Below are 22,134 nucleotides of genomic sequence, written 5' to 3'. Positions count from 1 at the left end.
CAATTTACAATAAGTAATAAAATAATTATACTGTATAATATATTTTAATTCAGTTTATATACCTTTTTTTTCATCACATATCAATGATTCATTTTTCTGTAAAAAAGTAGTTAGGTAGCAAATAGTTACACGTAATGATTATACATTTCAAACGTTCCTTCACAGAGATACTGAGATGTGATAGTTTCCAGCGGTCGAAAGTACTTGCGCGCTCTGCTTGCGCACTAGTAGGCCATTTATGGCCTACTAGTGTGCAACAAGCAAGTATGCACTCGGCAGAGTGCAGTTCTAGTTTTTGTACTCGATTCGTAAAATATTTGTAGTACTTTTTCAACATTCAATTTTAATAACTTGTCTCACTAGTATAGTACTATAGTACAGTGGTTCCACAAACCCTTTAATTTTCCTATTCTTCTTTTTTTTTTCTTTTATAATGAATTTTGACTTTTTTTCAGAGAAGCCTTTATTATAGTATATAGATAAGAGTGGAGTGCTTTTTGTACAGAGGAGCCCATATATTAAATGATATATTATAGTATATCGAATGAATGAATGAATGAATGGAATATTTATTTTCGTGTCATGCTACTTTGGCCCATCCCATATGGGATTATATGTCACCTTTAACAGAAAACAACTGACATTACAGTCCTTCCTGTTCATATTACATTTTGCATTATTAAATACATGAATACATAAATTATTTGTACAGTATTTGTACAAAATTAAAACAAATACAACAAAGCCATTTTTAGATGTAAATGGCCCTCCTCATTGACCAGGCGGCCTTTTCAAGGAATGAGGCAAATGGGATGTAATTTTGAAATGGACGTTTCAAGTTGCTCAATCATCCAACCATACAAATTCATAATAATATACTAAAAAAATATATATATACTCAAAATAATTTACTAAAAAGTCTCTTCCTAATAGAGTTGTAGAATAGGCAGTAAAAAAAGCCAAATAAATGTCATTTTCAATTTATTTTATAGATCACACAGACTACATCATCTACCTGTTTCAATGTGCAGCCCAAGTATGCCTAACCTGACTTTGCCAGCTGGGGGCGGTATTGGGTAACCATGTTCCCCAAACATGTGTAGCAAGCTTCTTGGATCTGGCAGCGTCAGGTTAAAGTATGCCAGCTCTGGCAAACATGCTTTATCTCACAGTACGTGCGGAGCTTTGGTTTACACCATATATCCAGTGCCCATCTATCCTTTACATTTTGAAAAATAATTACTTGTATTACCTTATTAATCTCTACTTGTTCTTTATTATGATAATGGTCTTCATAACCAGCTCTCGAGAGAATATCATACATGTCCGCAGCCCAATAAGCACGCTCGATCAAGATGTCCCACTCAAGGACCTTTCTTACAATTCTATTAGAGTTCGACCCCAGCATTCTGTTCCACAGACGTACCATGTGCACACTCCACCGTACCTCATTATATCATGATACTTCTATATATAGATATGAGTGGAGTGCTTTATCTTTGTATTGCATGTTGTGAATATGAAGGGTTGTTTTTTTGTGACTGCCTCGACAGCAGAGGTTCTTGGGTGTCATTTCTAAATGACATCAACCACTAGTTCACTAATGTGTGTGCATGCAGTGAATGGTTATGTTTCGCTATAGACCGATTCAGAAACGGGTATCATTCAGGTAACGTATTTCCTGTAGGCCTCATACTTTCATGCTTAGTATGAGGTATAAAGTACAGCAGCCTTGTGTTCTTAAAACAGAAATATTGGGTATTGGGTAAGACTGACGGTATGTATCTTGCAGGACCTTTCACTGCTTCTTTGTCTCAACCATTACTATATGGCTCTGGTCTCAGCCACCGCGGTAGATATTTTGACATTCCTTTTATTTTTTTATGTTGCCACTACTGTTGGAGCAGCCATAAACTACACGGGTTCATCTCGGCATCTTTGTAATGTTAGTGTTAGTAAAAACCAGTAACGTTTGAGGCAGACTAACATCAGTCACTTTTCCATTCACTGTAGTAGAAGGAGGTGCGGGGAAACCGCAGATATTTCGTCTCCACCTACAGGAAATACGTTGCCTGCGACCATGAGAGCCGTTTCTGAATCGGTGTATAGGCTGAATCTGTTGTTGTTTTTCTCCTGGTTTTCACTTAATCTGAACTGAATCTATTGTTACTAGGGGTGTAACGATACATTTTAACAGCGATAGGATACCATAGGTTCATTATGGCGATCCGATAAGTAAATTATTTGAAATCGACACAGTAACTATTTAGTTTAACTATTTACTGTGTAGTTACTACACTGTAACTACATTGACATTATTTTAAACTAAGTAGGCCTAATTAAACCCCTCTTTTTATTTTTTCTTCTAAGAAATAGCTAAATACCATGCACAAAAATATAGTATTGAATATAATCGATACGATACAGAGTCAATGTTGCTGTTTTCATTTCGATATACTTCGATTCTTGAAATTTAAAATCGATTGTTCGATGCAGTTACTATATCGTTACACACCCCTAATTGTTAACTTCTGTTGTTTTAGTCTTAACTCTCAATCTGTTTGATCCGTTGGTTATAATTTTAGTCTCATGTTGATATCAAATAAAGTTTTTTTTAAAACCCATCTGGTTCAATTTGAATAAAATGTCAATCACAACAAGTTGTCTCAGGACACACCGACACAACACTCGGTCTGTGTTTTTGGTATTCAAACCAGATAGTAATCTCTTTTGATAGACATTATAGTATGAGGCATTTTCATGTCCAATGATGCAATGTAAATGTGAGATCTGGTTTATAACCCTGTGAGGTAAATTCAGCTATACTCACAGCTGATGGCTGCTCAGATGGTTATGATGGTGGGCAGTAAGGGGTTAAGTGTGTTGCTCAGGGACACTTTAGGCACATTCCAATACCGCAACTTTCACACTCGCTCACTCCCCTCGCGTCCTCCACTCGCTCCTTAGCTTAAGCGACACTTAATATGGCGCAGCCTCGCGTGAGCGCGCATATCGAGGGCAAGTGTGTAGGGCGAGTGGCGAGGAGCTGGTTTCAGAAAGGGGGTCGGAGAGCCCACTCGGCTTGGAACGTTAACCATTTCCGGGTCAAGCTGGAATGACCCCGAGTGACCGAGTGGGAGTGAGCGAGTGGCCGAGATTTTGGGTATTGGAATTTGGCTTTTGACACACAGTCACTGCATTGGGAGGTGAACCAATGACTTTATGATTGTTACCAGAATGCTTCTCTACCCACTAACCTGCAGACCAGCAGATGGCAGCCTTGCACCATAAACCCTGCAAGACCCAAAGTTGTAAAATTGACATTTGTATTTGATATAAACAAGGGTATAAATCATTTGTTTTCCTGCTCTTATCAACATTGGATCGTATTGTTTAGTCTTGCAATGCCATTGGCTAGGATATTTCCCTATAAAATATCAGAAATCCTCCTGTTTGGCTCCCTAACATCCAGATCTCACACACACACAACTGTCTTGACTCCATGTCAGTCAAAATTACACCAGTGACAAAGACTCTGGCCCTCATTTATCAATCGAGTGTAAAATCTGCCACAGATTCGAGTGCAGGTTTCGTAGTACACCCACGTCGCCACGGCATTTATAAAGTGATCGCAAACAGCTGATCCTTCCATAATTTCGTTCTGACGTTAATAAATGTGACGGCTGAAATCTATCTGGCACGCCCTATGAAATCAAGCCTCGCCCTCGTTTTTGCGACTGAACACATGAATTACGACCTGTGGGAACCATGGAAACAAGTTTTTACTATGGAAAAAAGGTTTCTCCCGTGCCTTGCCCGCCTCACGCACCTCTCTCACACACACACACACACACACACACACACACACACACACGCAGAAGCACACGCAACTTGCAAGCCCACTGGTGTCTTGTTAAATAAAGAACGAACACCTGCATGAATTAAATAAAGTTGTAGGCCTACCCTGTCTGTTTTCCTCTCACCTCGCTTGCTTTGCTGTCATGTCCACGCATGCACGCATATACATGACACATCGACATCGCATCGCCATGAATGGAATTAGTTTTTGTAGGCTGGCCTATATTAATTTTACCCATTCGTGCGCAGTGCACGGCGAAGGCGTGATACTGCGCACTGATATTAAAGTCCTGTGGGTGACATGCCTGCATGAGAGATAGGCTATCATGTCGTCAAGGCAGCTCACAATCAACGTTTATGTAGTGATTTGAATCATTGATGAACGAATCATAAACATATGGATGAAGGCTTGCCGCTTGCGCTGGTATGTGTTGGCGACGCACGCCGCGGTCCCGTCCTCCCGAGCCCCGAAAATGATCTCGCTTTTATCTGAACTGTCAAAACTGTCTAAGCACTTATAAATGGTGAATGATTAAGCCCCGTACGCCTATAGCCTGCTAGTACTTACTACAAATAGGCAAGCTGTATTGTATGCTTGTCACTGTCACTTGGAAATAAAGGCGTGCAGTCCATTCATGCCTTTAAAAAAATAATAATATCATAATCGCATATGCCGCATCACCGCGCCTCCGCATGCGCTCCAAAATCATCTCACAAGTGCGCTCGCATAACAAGTGTTTGATTAAGCACAAACTAATACATTGTAAACATGTTATATTGTTTTTAATTGCGCGATTTTAATTACTTGTAAAGTTGGAAATCTCTCTTTTGTTTTTTACATACACATACCGTTTTATATTAACATTTTAGGAGATAAAACATATGTTTAGATGCCTGTGACAGCGTGTCAGCAGTTCAGACAATGCTGCTCCGCAGCTCGAAGACAGAAAAAAATGCGTACGCCAGGTGAGGAGCAACCGTGGATTTTCAACGTTGTCACGTTCAATTTCAAGCGTTGGCGGAAATGGTAAATGTCAAAAATGTCGGCAATTTCGGCGTGCACCCATATTTTGGCGTACGCACGGTTGATAAATGAGGGCCTCTGGGTGTACTACTGGACTCAGACCTTTGCCTTGAAGCTCAGGTGAAGGCCGTAGTTCGCACCTGCTTTTCCACCTACACAATATTTACAGAATCCGCCCAGTCCTTTCCACCCCTAACTTCAATAAAGTCACTAATTCCCTTATTTCATCTCACCTGGACTACCGTAACGCCGTTTATTCCAATCTCAGCAAGCATCCACCGCCTGCAGTTAGTGCAGAACACGGCTGACGGACGTATTGCCGGGACCAGGAGAACATTAAACCCCAGTTTTAGCGACTGGCTGCCTGTAACTTTTAGAATACATTTTTATATTTTATTATTGACTTTGAAAGCTCTTAACGGCCTGGCACCCCAATATATATATCTGACTTCCTGGTGCCCCATGTGCACAAAAATACTGAATTGAAAAGAGGAAAAGAAAATGAAAAGAGAGGGAAAATACTGGATTTGTGTAAGAGAACTAATAATTTGTCTGGAATATAATGGTATGGTGAACCTAGCATGGTGATTGAATGGTATGGTGAATCTAGCATGATGATTGAATGGCATGGTGATTGAATGGTATGGTGAGTTGAGTCAATGGTTACATGTGTAGTTCCAACTCCAGGAGTCCATTATTACGAAAACATAAACCACGTCATCATCACTGTGCTGATGCTTATCGTACTTTACTTCGCGCACACACCCTCACACACACACACGCATGCACGCACGCACACACACACACACACACACACACACACACACACACACACACACACACACACGTGTGTGTGTGTGTGAATACACTGGAAAAACTTGTTTCCTCTCTCCCTACTGTATATGTGTGTCCTGTACACTGTCGACCATTTTGACACAACAACACCACAGAGAACGGACTCCATTTTGCCACGTTGGAGTAAAGCCTAAATATTAATATCAGGTGAGTGTTTTTAATCCCTTTACTAGAACTAAAGTCTAGTCTGGTATTATACCGTTTATGGATGTTTATACAATGAATAAAAGTTGAAGTATCGCTTCTGTCACTGCGTGAAAAGAGGAATTAACCGGCAATTATATGGGCACTATATTTGCCCGTAACCTTGAGTTTAGCAGGCATATACGGTATAATATACAGGTGTGATGTTACAATTTCGGGAGTTTACTGGAGTCTGTTGGAAAGTTTAACGCTAATATACCCAACCGTAGTATATGCTTTATGTGCAGTGTAAATTATTCCGCTGCCTACACTAGTGAATATAAAGAATCAATGAGAAATAGACTCTGTATCCTGATTGTAAAAAGTTATTCTCACTGTAAAAAGTAATTAAAAGTAAATATTCAAATCCTGGTCTCTAAAACTACCTCCCCTGGCCAGCCGGGGCGCCTGATGGAGGAGAAAGGAACTGTTCGGAATAACGTGTCCCTTCCACGCGCTACGTCCGGCCGGGGAAATTCCCCTCTGTCAGGTGAAAAGAAGCAGCTTGGACTCCTCATGCATAGAAGGAGGCATGAGGTCAGTCCGCTGCCTCCCCAGGTTGGCAGAGGAAGTGTAGCGCCCAGGATTACATTAGATAATTGGCACTGGGTGAAAAGAAAAACTGGGTTACAAAATCGTGGGATAAAAATGTAATAAAAATAAATAAAAAAAAGTAAATATTCAAATAAAGAGTAATAAAAGGGGAATACCACTCATTTTCAACATATTAGGCTACTATGTCATTAATATACCTTAGAGTTGTTGCGTTGAAATAATAACAAAGTCACCGCATTCTGTATTGCCTAGAACGGGAGGTCTGAAATGTGATCAGTAACATTACGAAGTAAATCTTTGTGATGTCACTGAGATGATCACATTTGACCATTACCAGCCTCTGCCTCAGGCAACTGAGGCTCAACCAATCAGGCTCTGCCAGTGGGCCCAATTGATTGAAAAAAAATTGTTTATTGTCTTTATTGTTGTGAAAATAGGGGGGTGGGGAGCGCCAGTAAACCTGAGTATACTTTGTGCGTCTTAAGGGTGACGCGAGGTTGATTAGGTGCGTTCTAGCTTGCACGCGTCCCTGCACATGCACGTGAAAAATTACTTGCATTCTACGAGCATGACACCACTGACGCAGACACACACTCTCTCTCACACACACACACACACACACACACACACACACACACACACACACACACAGCGGTGGTGTTATGTTACAACCGGTTTCCATGTGAAATGTTGTCACATGAGAGCTTTTGTGCATCACCTCACAACTATGGTGATGCATGCCTCAGTGACATTGTGTGTGTGTGTGTGTGTGTGTGTGTGTGTGTGTGTGTGTGTGTGTGTGTGTGTGTGTGTGTGTGTGTGTGTGTGTGTGTGCGCGCGTGTGCGTGTGTGTGTGCGTGCATTCGTGCGTGCGTGCATACTTTCCCCAGAAGGCAAGACTCAACTCATGTCAAATCAATTCAAATGAGATTTACAGGCATGATAAAACATACGTTTGTGTCTGTCTCTGATTGGCTCACGCTGAAATCTTACCCTAGAACCAAATTCCAATACCTGAAATCTCAGCCACTCCATCACTCCAGCATGGTGTTATGGTTAAATTTGTGACCTGCTGAAATATGTGACCATCTTGTGGACTTCACACAACATACATGGAAGTCTTTAAATACGTTGCCAGAATACCGCTAGATTGAACTCTGATAATAAACAAACCGTAACGATTTGCATTCAGACACTGACATGTGATTGTCTACACCAGTGATACTCAACCTCAGGCCCGCGGGCCACATCAGGCCCGCGGGACCATTATGACTGGCCCACCAATGAAAATCTAAAAAAAAGAAGGAAAATGAAATAAAAATAAATAAATCTGAATGAAGTTATCTTTAATTACATTATTATAAGTAATACTATTAGAGTTGTACTATTACTCAACGAAAATAAAAGCTTGGGGGGGGGGGGGGAGATGCAATGCAAATGAAAGACATATACTGTGTATCCCTATTCCCTGACATAATTTTATAGCTAAACGGACAGAATTATATTTTATTTGAATGATGAAACCCAGCTGCCATTAATAGTTGGAAATGGAAATTGCGGAAATGGAAATTGCGGAAATTGCGGAAATTGCGGAAATGCGGAAATGGAAATTGTGGAAATTGCGGAAATGGTGGAAATGGAAATTGCGGAAATTGCGGAAATGGAAATTGAGGAAATTGCGGAAATGGAAATTTCAGAAATGGAAATTGCGGAAATTGCGGAAATGGTAATTGCGGAAATTGCGGAAATTGCTCTTCAGTTATAGCTATCTATTTTCAGGTAGATTGTTTTATTTTACTCAGTCAGCCATATCACTACTCATTTTTTTTTCATCAAAAAGGTCATAGCTGGGTAATCTATTTTCAGGCAAATTGTGTTTATTGTATTTTATTTTACTCAGCCATAACAATTTATTTTCTGTTAACCAACTTGCTGGCTGGCAGGCAGGCAGACAGCTACTCATAGACAGGCAGACAGACAGACAGCTACTCATGGAGAATTGGACAGGCAGGCAGTCAGACAGCTACTCATAGACAGGCAGACAGACAGCTACTCATGGAGAATTGGACAGGCAGGCAGACAGCTACTCATGGACAATTGGACAGGCAGGAAGGCAGACAGCTACTCATAGACAGACAGACAGCTACTCATGGACAATTGGACAGGCAGGAAGGCAGACAGCTACTCATAGACAGACAGACAGCTACTCATAGACAATTGGGCAGGCAGGCAGACAGCTACTCATAGACAGACAGACAGCTACTCATGGACAATTGGACAGGCAGGAAGGCAGACAGCTACTCATAGACAGGCAGACAGACAGCTACTCATGGACAATTAGGCAGGCAGGCAGACAGCTACTCATAGACAGGCAGACAGACAGCTAATCATGGACAATTAGGCAGGCAGGCAGACAGCTACTCAGACAGGCAGACAGACAGCTACTCATGGACAATTGGACAGGCAGGCAGGCAGACAGACAGCTACTCATAGACAGGCAGGCAGACAGCTACTCATAGACAGGAAGACAGTAAGACAGCTACTCATTGACAGACAGACAAATAACTACTCATGGACAGACAGACAGACAGGCAGGCAAAGAGCTACTCATGTTATGTTATTATGTTATTATAACAGCTACTCATGTTATGTGCAATAATTTGTGCAGTTATGGAAACAGCTCTTTGTGTTTATGCAAGAAAATGTAACACATTTATTTATTTACATATTGTGTGCATGCACATTGTACTTTGATACATTTTGCGAAAATAAAGCAATTGAAAGAGAGAAGTTATCAAGTATCATTAATGTCGTAATTTTATCTACTGGCCCCTGGCCCCTTGCCATTTTTGTAATGTGGCCCACAGGTAAATCTATTTGAGTATCCCTCTACACGATTGTCACATATTTCAACAGGTCACCGATTCCACCGTAACACCTGCTGGCGTTAGCCAGTGTGAGTCAGGGAGTGGCCGAGATTTTGGGCATTGGAATTTGGCTAAGAATGTTAACCAATCATCACTCCTCTCTGCCATGTTGCTGTTGATTGTTATGAGTCACCTGTAAGGTAGACCAGTGGTTCTCAACATGTTGGCTGGGACCCCCAGGGGGTCCACACATGATTTTGGAATGGTCCCCAGATGACAGCAAAGTGGCAAGTTAAGGACTTTTAAGACCTTCATAATACAAAAACAATTATTATAGTAATAAAAAGCAAAGAAAGAGCATTACTGCATCAAAACCTATAATCAACAATCCATAAAAACAGTCACAGTCATGTGCACACACTGTGCACGATGTTTACTCTCCTACTGTTCCTACACCATGCTTTACTCTCCTATTGTTCCTACACACCATGCTTTACTCTCCTATAGTTCCTACACACCATGCTTTACTCTCCTACTGTTCCTACACCACCATGCTTTACTCTCCTACTGTTCCTACACCACCATGCTTTACTCTCCTACTGTTCCTACACCACCATGCTTTACTCTCCTACTGTTCCTACACACCATGCTTTACTCTCCAGTAGCGCTGGAAGGGGGGTGCGGAGGGTGCGCCAGCACCCCTTGCTGGTGGGGAGGAGAATTTTTGGGATTTTTGGGATCTTTTTAATTTTTTGTAAAAAAAAATATATTATATATTATATATTATATATAAGTATATACACACATATATATAGTAAAACAATAATGTATTTAACTTTTGGGAATAAAATTGTTGTTGAAAGAAGTGTTTTAGTTTCACCTGTGACCTGGCTGTAGCCTGGTGACCCGGTCGTCATTAGTTAGAACGGAAGTTTATTGTTGAGAGAGACTGCGCACTGTGCCGGTGACGGGTGACCGGTCTGTGCTGTGAAGTGATCGTCAAACAGTGGAACTTGAAGAAGAGATCATAATACGTTTGATTTGATATATATTTTTTATTTGGATATATGAATATTTCAGCCTGTGCCTGTGGCACAATATTATTTAATTGAAGCCTGGGTGCGCACTGTGTGCCGGTCTCGTCTGTGCTGTGCTGTCAAACAGTGGAACTTGAGGAAAGGATCAATAGGCCTACATTTGATTTGATACATTTTATTATTTTTGGTATATGAATATTTCAGCCTGTGGCACAATTTATTTTATTTTATTGAAATAAATCCCTGTTCCTTCACCAACGTCTGGTTGTGTAACTTGTAAGTGTAATGCACGGCCTGCCGGGCCTGGTTAATAATAATGCTTGTCTGCAGCGCATAGTTTTGCGGCACCAAAATACTGTTTTTGCGCGCGGACCCGACCCGCGCAGGCCCGATTTTTCGCGCGGCCGCGCTATGCGCGGCCGCGGTGTCGTTGCCAGACAGCTCCCCTGAGCTCTGATGACTTCCAGCGCGCCTGTTACTCTCCTACTGTTCCTACACCACCATGCTTTACTCTCCTACTGTTCCTACACCACCATGCTTTACTCTCCTACTGGTCCTATACACACCATGCTTTACTCTCCTACTGTTCCTACACCACCATGCTTTACTCTCCTATTGTTCCTACACACCATGCTTTACTCTCCTATAGTTCCTAGTACACACCATGCTTTACTCTCCTACTGTTCCTACACCACCATGCTTTACTCTCCTACTGTTCCTACACCACCATGCTTTACTCTCCTACTGTTCCTACAACACCATGCTTTGGGGCAGCGGTGGCCGAACGGTTTGCGGAGCGGTCTTGATATCGGAAGGTCGCTAGTTCGTATCCCTGGACCGGCACGTTACAATTACCACCGCTGAAGTGCCCTTGGACAAGGCATTGAACCCCTACCATGAAATGTTCTATGAGCAGGGCCTGGCTGTAAACAAGTTATTGAGCTTAGTCCCTAGTTACCCTGGGTAAACATAGTTCCTTACTCCTACTGCTAATATACATGATGTTCCTCTGGTTTCCTGTCAATCAACATTATTCCTAACCACCTTATTCTCAGTAAAACAAACACAAGAATACAAGAACCACTGGCAGCGAGATTCTAGAAATGTTAGCCCCTCTAACTGTGTGTGTGTGTGTGTGTGTGTGTGTGTGTGTGTTTTATCCCGGAAGGCAAGACCCGTCAAACTCTGTCAATTACATTTAAAGGAGCTTTATTGGCATCAGAAAAGACACAAGACAAAGCAAGTGTCTGTCTCTGATTGGCTTATGCTGAAATCTTGCCCCATGTTAACCAATCATCACTCCACTCTGACATTTGACCGTGTGACATGATTGTTACTATGAGAGTACATCGCCTGCAAGTTAGCTCAGTGGCTCTCAACATGTGGGTTGGGACCCCCAGGGGGTCCCCACATGATCTTGGAGGGGTCCCCACATGATAATAAAGTGGCAATGTAAGGACATTTAAGACGTAATAAAGAAGAAAAGCAAAGAAATTAGAGTATTACTGCATCAAAAGCAATCAACAAACTATACTATAAAACTGTCTTGATTGATTATACATGGGCTTAACTGTCAAAGAGGCAGAAATGTGTGAGCTTGTAGATATGCTATTTTCACAATATGTATGGAACAGATTCAAACTAAAATGTAATGCCTCAACTCTTACATTCCAAGTGCTTTATGGGGGTCCCCTGTTCAAATAGGAATATTTGTGGGGCTCAATCAGGGGTGAGAAATGAGAATCACTGAGATAGATGAAAGATGCAGGGGCAACCAGTTCTGTTGAATCAAATAACGAAGGTAACCCTCCCATTTCAATTACAGTAACTGTAATGCTGTTACTGGAAGAGAAAAGTTAACTGAATTAGTTACGTTATTAGTTACAGCAAAAAAAAGTTGTTGCAATTACTTTTGCATTGACTGTTGTGGAAATCTACAAGCTACAAACACAGTCACGTGCACCCTCTGTGCACGGTGCTTTGCTCTCCTGCTGTTCCTCGTTCCTACACCACGCCTATACTGCTGAAATGCTTGATGTTCCTCTGTTTTCCTGTCAATCAGGTTGTCAACATTATTCCTAACCGTAACCTCCGTCAAACGCATCCAAGAACCGCTGGGGGGTGAGCTTTTAATAATGTCAGTCCCTATAGCTGCCCATTATTATCTCAAGGTTCAATAGGTTGAACTTTATTGTTACATCTTGTGTACAGAATACAGATACCTAAGAGTGGAACTTATTTCTGTTTGGCTTCTTTACAGACAATGCAGTGACTTATATAGCATAACATTCTAAACAACCTAAAACACAGCAAGCACAGCAAACAAAGGATAGAATAAAGAGTGCAAGAAAGAGCAATCGAGGAGTAGAAAATAATTTAATCTGCACTTCCCTGTAGCTGTGTGTGTGTGTGTGTGTGTGTGTGTGTGTGTGTGTGTGTGTGTGTGTGTGTGCACGTGTGTGCGTACAGCAAACATTGACTGTTTTCTGGTGTATTTTGACTGTAATCTTGACAGGTTTCCTGAAGACCAGAGATGAGTCAGTGTGAGGAGAGAGAGGAGGAGGGAGCTGACGAACATCACATCCACAGAGCAGAGCCTCCACCTGTGTCTATGATTCTTGAACCCCCTGACTTCAGTAATGAACCTGGACCTCCAGATGCACAGTATGTCAATCGTCCTGTACAATTCAAGGTTCAAGGTTGTTGTTGTTGTTGTTGTAGTACATCTTGTGTTCAGGTACATAAGAGTAACATGTATTTTGGTCCGGCTTCCTTCAGACAATGGAGCCGCAGATACGGTACACAACATTATAACACAACAATGTGCTCTCATGCTTAGTTCAAATGACAACTAGAAAGATGCAATTCTGCACAGACGCCATTGGTACAAATCACAGTGCGGTGTTCAGTAGACAGGCTGGCTATTTGTGCGCATGTACTTGTATCTGTACAGCATGCGACAAGCTATATTTAAATATATAGCTAGTAACATTTTATGGTTTATATTATTTTATTGCTATTTTGTTTAATTTTCTTGTTCTGCAGTGTCTTGAGAGGAAACAAATAAATGTTACCCTTTGGACGACGTACATCATGTAACAAATTTAATATATATATATATATATATATATATATATATATATATATATATATATATATATATATATTATCTTTAACTAATTAAAATCAGACCATCTGAACTGAGTGCCGTTGGGGGGTCTGACTATTGGTTGTCAGACTATGTAGTGTGTACTGTACTGTACTGTACTGTACTGTACTGTACTGTACTGTACTGTACTGTACTGTACTGTACTGTACTTCCTCTCATCATGCATCATGCATCATTATCCCCCCCCCCCCACACACCCCAAAAAAATGAGTTAATAGCACAGGCAGACTCTTCAAATACTAGAGCATGTCTGAAATAAGTGTCAGAGCTGAAATCGACATGTAAATATGAAATGTATGCTTAAACATGTAGCTAGGTGTAATGTTAGAGACCACAGAAGTGAACCTTTCAAGTCTGTTTTCTGCAAGACATTACTCTATAAGCCATATCTCCAAAACTGGTGGGTCAAACTGAACAACCAATGTGTGAATTTGAAGCTATGATTCTCTGCTTTCACATGACATGAAAAAAACGAAAAATAATCCAATGGCAGTCCCTCAGTAAAAAAAAAAATCACATATTAATAAATAATAATAATATAATAATGAAAACATTGTGACAGCGCACCTTTGCAAATACGATACGTTACATATTATGATTGTTCTACAACACACTTTCTGAATATCATTAAAATGTGAATTACATGAATGACAAATACAGAATGTGATAACAATGGTAGTCTATGACTGGTAGACAATGGGTGTGATTTGTGATTTTTAAATGTGTGATAACATTATAAAGAAAGATGTTTGGCAGAATTTCTGTCAACAAATGTGTTCTCAAGATTCTTGCTGGAACCCTCATTATAAGAAAAATGTATATGATTCCAGAAGTGTTCACCACAGACCAGAGTCTCCAACACCCAGCTGTGTGTCTATGAAGAGTGACGGCTCTAAATGTGAACCTCCTAACTTCAGTAATGAACCTGGACCTCAACACACACAGTATGTGAATCCTCCTACACAATATCATGACTGTATATGAGGCTGCTTCTGAGAGCTCCAAGAAGCTCCAGTGCAAGTCAAATGTTTGTCAGTGTTGGGGTTCCCACCTGCTCTGCTGTGCTACGCAATCTTATGTACAAATTCATGTGTAGGGTATCTGAGTCAGTAAATGACATCATTAATGTCATCACTAACATGGTACGGAGTTCTGTCAGGTTCTCCTCCAGACTGTGGAACCATTGGCGAACTTGTCTGTATGTTCGAAACTGAATATGGTGGAATTATTTTTATTGTATTTTTCTTTCTATATTATTATTATTTTTATCTATTGTGTTGTACTGTGATATGGATTCCCCTGAGTCTGCAATAAAGAATCAATCAATATACACTGCAATGCATGCATTCAATATTAATATATAATGCACATGGCAATATGAAAACATTATGACAGCGCACCTTTGCAAATATGCAAACATCACATAATGGTTGTTCTACTACACACTTCCTGAATATCATTACACAAAAACTGCTCGTGACGGAACGTTCCGCCAATTAAAATCCAACTGTCAACTGCTCCTGGTGGAACGCTCCGTCATATAAGCTTTATTATTGATATCAAACGGGATCGCTGTTTTCTTTTCTTTTTTGCTTGGCCTTTCCTTCTTCAGCGATCCTAGACCAGTTTTGCGTATGCGCACTGCCAGTCACTTCTGGTATACAGGCGGACTAAAAAGCTGAATTACTCTAAATCTACGGAGCTCTCCATGGTTTTGACCAAATGCACGATGTTCGTTGGTCTTTTCTGATCATCCGGTGATCCCGATTAGAACATTGGCGTTTTCTATAGAGCAATGCCTCATTTTAGCTTTGACGCTAAATATTTAGCATCTAAAATGGACGCCAAAAACGGACGTGCATGATGCATCACATTAAAACCAAGTAGATCCGGGTCGGCAGTCAAGTTATACTGTAACAATGGTAGCCTATGACTGGTAGACAATATTTGGGCACGATATGTGATTTTAAAATGTGTGATAACATTATCAAGAAAGATTTTTCTTTCCGTCTTAAGTGCTTACAAATTATTGAAATCAGTTGTGGCGACTGAGAACGTACAAATATTGAACAAGTTGAATTCACATGATAATAATACTGTATAAACATTTATGTTATTCTAGAAGTGTTCACTGCAGACCAGAGTCTCCGACACCCAGCTGTGTGTCTATGAAGAGTGACGGCTCTAAATGTGAACCTCCTAACTTCAGCAATGAACCTGGACCTCAACACAGACAGTATGTGAATCCTCCTACACACAATATGCACAACAAATTGTAGATCAGATATGTTCAGCGCGGAACACGTTGTACGACGAAGAATAGATCAGGCATTACTGCGCTTCACTCACTGGTGCACCGTGGGAGGGAGATGTCTTTTGTTGGCTGTTCGGGGCAATATTGATACATACCTCCTTGGCACAAAAATAACAAGCTATTGGAAGCTATTTTTCGTGGCACAATAGGCACACGTTTAGTTTATCCCTAGAACACTAAACACTGTGGTTTAGGGGTCCTCACATCGAAAATAAGTTTGCCCTAGACAAACCTTTTTCTTTCTCCAGTGCTGTATTGCTATGTCTCTGAATCAAATGAAGAATCAATTGAAGAATCAAATGAATAATCAAATGAAGAATCAAATGAAGAATGAGGTCGGGATGTGTGTGTGGTGTTTATATGTCGTGGGGATGCCATGTTCAGGCACCTGGCAGACACGTTTCACACCAGAGTGAAAAGACTCAAACCCCTCCAGACACACAGGAGGCTGTAGGCTTCACTGCACTGCACTGCACTGCACTGCACAGGAGAGAAAAACGTTTTATCCCCCCCCCACCCCCCCAAAAAATGAGTTAATAGCACAGGCAGACTCTTCAAATACTAGAGCATGTCTGAAATAAGTGTCAGAGCTGAAATCGACATGTAAATATGAAATAAATGCTTAAACATGTAGCTAGGTGTAATGTTAGAGACCACAGAAGTGAACCTTTCAAGTCTGTTTTGACATTACTCTATAAGCCATATCTCCAAAACTGGTGGGTCAAACTGAACAACCAATGTGTGAATTTGAAGCTATGATTCTCTGCTTTCACATGACATGAAAAAAACGAAAATTCAAAAAAATCCAATGGCAGTCCCTCAGTAACGAAAATCACATATTAATAAATAATAATAATACAATAATGAAAACATTGTGACAGCGCACCTTTGCAAATATGATACATTACAAATGATTGTTCTACAACACACTTTCTGAATATCATTAAAATGTGAATTACATGAATGACAAATACAGAATGTGATAACAATGGTAGTCTATGACTGGTAGACAATGGGTGTGATTTGTCATTTTTAAATGTGTGATAACATTATAAAGAAAGATGTTTGGCAGAATTTCTGTCAACAAATGTGTTCTCAAGATTCTTGCTGGAACCCTCATTATAGAAACATTGCTATGATTCCAGAAGTCTGTTCCACAGACCATCTAAAATGGACACCACAAACGGACGTGCATGATGCATCACATTAAAACCAAGTAGACCCGGGTCGACAGTCGAGTTATAACAATGGTAGCCTATGACTGGTAGACAATATTTGGGCGCGATTTGTGATCTTTAAATGTGTGATAACATTATCAAGAAAGATTTTTCTTTCTGTCTTTCTCTTTATGTTATTCTAGAAGTGTTCACTGCAGACCAGAGTCTCCGACACCCAGCTGTGTGTCTATGAAGAGTGACGGCTCTAAATGTGAACCTCCTAACTTCAGCAATGAACCTGGACCTCAACACAGACAGTATGTGAATCCTCCTACACAATATGCACAACAGGTTGTAGATCAGATATGTTCAGCGCGGAACACGTTGTACGACGAAGAATAGATCAGGCATTACTGCGCTTCACTCACTGGTGCACCGTGGGAGGGAGATGTCTTTTGTTGGCTGTTCGGGGCGATATTGATACATACCTTCTTGGCGCAAAAATAACAAGCTATTGGAAGCTATTTTTCGTGGCACAATAGGCACACGTTTAGTTTATCCCTAGAACACTAAACACTGTGGTTTAGGGGTCCTCACATCGAAAATAAGTTTGCCCTAGACAAACCTTTTTCTTTCTCCAGTGCTATTGCTGTCTCTGAATCAAATGAAGAATCAATTGAAGAATCAAATGAAGAATCAAATGAAGAATGAGGTCGGGACGTGTGTGTGGTGTTTATATGTCGTGGGGATGCCATGTGCAGGCACCTGGCAGACACGTTTCACACCAGAGTGAAAAGACTCAAACCCCTCCAGACACACAGGAGGCTATACTGCACTGTACTGTACTTCCTCTCATCATGCACCTGTGCATGTGCTACACCAGTGATACTCAACCTCAGGCCCGCGGGCCACATCAGGCCCGTGGGACCATTATGACTGGCCCACCAATGAAAATCTAAAAAAAAGAAGAAAAAAGAAAAAAATCTGGAAAATGAAATAAAAATAAATAAATCTGAATGAAGTTATCTTTAATTACATTATTATAAGTAATACTATTAGAGTTGTACTATTACTCGAACGGAAATAAAAGCTTGGGCGGGGGGGGGGGGGGAGATGCAATGCAAATGAAAGACATATACTGTGTATCCCTACCCAGCTAACATTTCCCCGCTAGCTACCGCCTCCCGCTGTCGCCTTCACAGCGTAGCACGCCCGGGCTGGCTTGGCCTTCCCCCCGCTGTCCGCGCGTCAAACGACCGCGATCAGTTACTTTTTAATGCGATCGTGAATTTACAGCGATTTACAGTCCCTCCTCACGCTGACGTAAGGCTTGCCTCCCCCGCCCGTCTCTCTCTCTCTCTCAGACAAGGATGTGCATTATATGTATAAAATACATAATTTTTTAACTATTGAATATAATTAAGTGGATTCTTCTTCTACTTCTTCTTCTTGCGGTTATATTTATTATTATTATTATTGTTGTTGTTATTAATAATAATAATAATAATATGTACCTGCAGACTAATAATTATTGGCCTAGCCTGGAGCCGAGGCTTTACCCGGCATGCATTGCAGTGTTGTTGTTTTTGTTGAATCGACGTACGGGGGTGGAGGCAGTCGCAGAAGACAAGACTCTCCAACAAATGCTTATATTAGTTCTTACACAGTTTTTCTCCGGAGAAATTCAGTTGAAAGGTCAGTGTATTTTTATATCCGATATCTACCGTGTGTAGTGTAATTGCCCGTGTTAGAATCGTTTCGATCTGTATCTGTGTATGTTTCCCTCTAGCTAGCTAGCCTAGCTACCTGGGCAATCTATTGTTTGGACGAGGGGATAAGGTTAGCATTAGCAAACGTATAACTCATGCTATTTTAACAGGTAACTTCTTATTGTGTTGATAAGTCCTTAAACACAATTATTCGAATTAGATAAGATTTGATACGTTGCTTGTGTAGACTACATAAACAGCATTTAGCTGTAAATCACATTTTTTGTCATTCTTTGTTTTAGAACTTATCCTATGGTACCACATCAATACAGCATGGGGTCTGTGTGTATGTGGGGTCTGCAAGGCTAAATCTTCGTCAAATGTCTGTCTTGCAAATGTAAAAAATATCACATAGTAGGCTAATGTTTAAAACAGACTTTTTTTGTTATTCTATTATAGGTGCAGATGCAGTGACCAAAATGAGCATTGCCATGCAGGTATTTCTTTTACTCTTCTCTCTGTTGTCTCCTCTAAAGGAACTTTGCTAGGCCACAATTGCAAATAAAGATTTGTCTAATTACAACACATTTTGATTTAATTTTTGTCATTTTAGTCATTTTGTTGTTTTATTCTAAGCCTGATTTTTACACTTGGTTGCATGCTGAATATAGCTGGTCTACAAGCTCGCAGCACACTGTGTGCTTGTAGATCTTCTGTTTTCATCAAATTGATTTTTATGTACATACAATGTTTACCATTTTGTTGTTACTGTGATTTCAGACACAGGACTTGGATCTGTTGGGCGTACAAACGGTAAGAACATTTCTACCACTGAATTAAGGTTGCATGCTACAAGCTCTCTTGCCTCAAGTTTGCTGTTACATTTGAAAGAAATTTGACTTGAATTTGATTTCATTTTACAGACAAGGTGACATGCTGTACAGAGCTGAGACATCGTTCTTTAATTTAAGGTAATTGTTCATTTTACCAAGGACAGAAAATTGGCACCCAACAATGTGTAACTGTGTACCATTGTTACCATCATAACATTTTAAATGACTGAGGTGTATTATGATGAGTACTGTGGCACTCTGTGCCACACTATGAGCTTGTAGATCTGCTATTTTTCAACAGATAACAGCTTTTAAAATAATGTTTAAAACCTATGAGGCGACACAGATGCGTCCTCAGGTCTAAATGGGTTAAGGCACAGCCATCAAAACGTTATCCCACAATAATTTATTTAATTAATTCTGTGATTTCAGACGAACTTTCGCTGGAGGAAGACCTATCGACTTCAAATGCAACCTCTGCTGGAAAGGCTACCACCAGTCGGGTTTCCCTGACCCTCTACTATACGCAACATCCAGACCTCAAGGAACGCACCCAGCTTTCCGTGCTCGGACATACAGACATGGGGACATACATACATTGCTACGCTCAGAAACTCCTGACTCCACTCAGAAGAGAATTGGTGTTTTAAAGACTTAAGCACTTACACTTGAGAACTGATGTCTTCTAAATCCTCACAGATTTTAGTTAAAACATTTGCTGCAAAATAATATATATTTACAGATTTGTGCCACATTTTCACGATGTTTCAAAATTAGCAAATCTACAAACTCGTTTTCAACAGCTTACAGCTTTTTAAATAATGGTTAAAGTGGCTAAAACCAGGGGATCTTGGACTTCAGTGACAGGGACCTGGGGTCTGAGAGCCGGAGACGTTGGACAGGGTGCATTTTGGAACTTCTGCTGGCGGCCACCACCAGTCAGGCTTCATAAAGGAAGGAAACGGACAGGCACGGCAGGCAGCTCATCAAATGGTGGTCCGTGGCTCAAATGGTGAATAACTTTGGCATGAAAAGGGTTCAAACCCACCGCTATAGGGGTTTCCAAATGGACTCTTGAATGTATGCTGCACGATTTCTTGCTCAAAAGGTGAATCTCGATTGTGTGTTCTGTTTATTGCTGTGTAACTGTTATTGCAACATTACTGGGCCTACATAACTAACTCCACACAGAATAGACTTGGTGTTTTATAGAAATTAAACTTGAACTGATTCCACAAAATGTCTTCTAAATCCTCGCAGATTTTAGTTAAAACGTTCACTGTGTTTGGGCCACATTTTAGTATTAGCAAATCTACAAGCTTGTGAGCTTGTAAATCTGCCAACAATCTAACAGCTTTTAAAATTATGGTTAAAGTGTTTGAATGGTATGACTGTTTTCTGAAAAGCCTAGATGTTTCTGTATCATTGGTGTTCAAACGATTTACTCCAATCTGAAAATATGTTGTTCCAGGGACCGCGCTACGAGCTTGTAGGTCTGCTATTTAGTTTTATCCTGAAAATGTGCAAATCTTTGAATATATATTGTTTCAGAGCAAACGTTTTTAAACTCATCTTTGCTTCTGGGTAGTCCCTGGAACAACATATTTTCAGATACTGTAGGTGTCTGCGGCCAATTTCATAATATTTCTGGGGTCCTTGACATAACATAATTTGAGAACCACTAATATAGAAACATAGGTTTTTCAGAAAACTGTGGAAATGTGGACACAATCTTATCCAACATGTTCTGGTGGTTTCAGGAAAGTTGGTGTTTTATAGATTTTAGAAGCCAGTGGTTCTCAGAGTGGTCTTAAAGTGCATTCTCAGCAAAATGACATAAAAATCAACCACTTGTATTCTAAACTTGGTTGTTTACATATTTTTTCTATGTGCCTAAATGATTTCATTGTAACCTTTTTTTTTCCTAATAAAGAAACAAAATTAAGTATACATTTGCTGCTTTATTATGTTTCTATAAATATGTGGGAGGGAGGTGAGCATGGGGGAGGATCGAGGGGTGCGGGGTCATATGGGGGGGGGGGGGGGTGTCATAAGACAGCTCCACGCTGTCCTGCTGCTGCCGTCGTAGCTGACGTTCGAGTCGCGGCAGAGAAGCGGGGCGCCGGCTACACGCGCGTCGGCGCGCACGGCACACGCTGATCAAGAACGACGCGGCCACATCGTGCGACGCGCCCGGCGGAGGACACGATCGGCGGCGCGCGGCGACCGCCTCCCGCAGGCGGCGCGCCATAACTTGCTAGCTGGGTATTCCCTGACATAATTTTATAGCTAAACGGACAGAATTCTATTTTATTTGAATGATGAAACCCAGCTGCCATTAATAGTTGGAAATGGAAATGGAAATTGTGGAAATTGCGGAAATTGCGGAAATTGTAATTGCGGAAATTGCGGAAATGGTGCAAATGGAAATTGCGGAAATTGCGGAAATGGTAATTGCGGAAATTGCGGAAATGGTAATTGCGGAAATTGCGGAAATGGTGGAAATGGAAATTGCGGAAATGGAAATTGCGGAAATTGCGGAAATTGTAATTGCGGAAATTGCGGAAATTGCG

The 22,134-nt window shown here is 40.8% G+C and overlaps 1 protein-coding gene and 1 long non-coding RNA gene across 4 annotated transcripts in view; both read left to right on the top strand.

Moving 5' to 3' along the window:
* Nucleotides 1–5,810: 5,810 nt before the first annotated feature.
* LOC308332246 (protein NLRC3-like) overlaps nucleotides 5,811–22,134 on the top strand; it is a 30,193-nt gene continuing 13,869 nt past the window's right edge. Inside the window, exons 1-3 of one of the 3 annotated variants that reach the window (XM_080788022.1) lie at nucleotides 5,811–5,884; nucleotides 12,895–13,043; nucleotides 14,382–14,492. In XM_080788022.1, coding sequence (XP_080644148.1) covers nucleotides 12,913–13,043; nucleotides 14,382–14,492 — 242 coding nt within the window. In that variant the 5' untranslated portion in view covers nucleotides 5,811–5,884; nucleotides 12,895–12,912. Of the gene's footprint in view, nucleotides 5,885–12,894; nucleotides 13,044–14,378; nucleotides 14,493–17,228; nucleotides 17,337–22,134 lie in introns of those variants that run through there. The other 2 variants (XM_080788021.1, XM_080788020.1) reach the window with 2 other exon arrangements.
* LOC308332257 lies at nucleotides 19,188–21,386 on the top strand. The gene is made up of 4 exons (XR_013965691.1): nucleotides 19,188–19,225; nucleotides 19,509–19,541; nucleotides 19,652–19,699; nucleotides 19,994–21,386. It is a non-coding gene; the product is annotated as an uncharacterized lncRNA (long non-coding RNA).

This window comes from Protomyctophum bolini (assembly GCF_963924005.1).
Source record: "Protomyctophum bolini genome assembly, chromosome: 17".
NCBI lineage: Eukaryota > Metazoa > Chordata > Actinopteri > Myctophiformes > Myctophidae > Protomyctophum > Protomyctophum bolini.
This window is presented reverse-complemented; position numbering and strand designations above follow the sequence as displayed.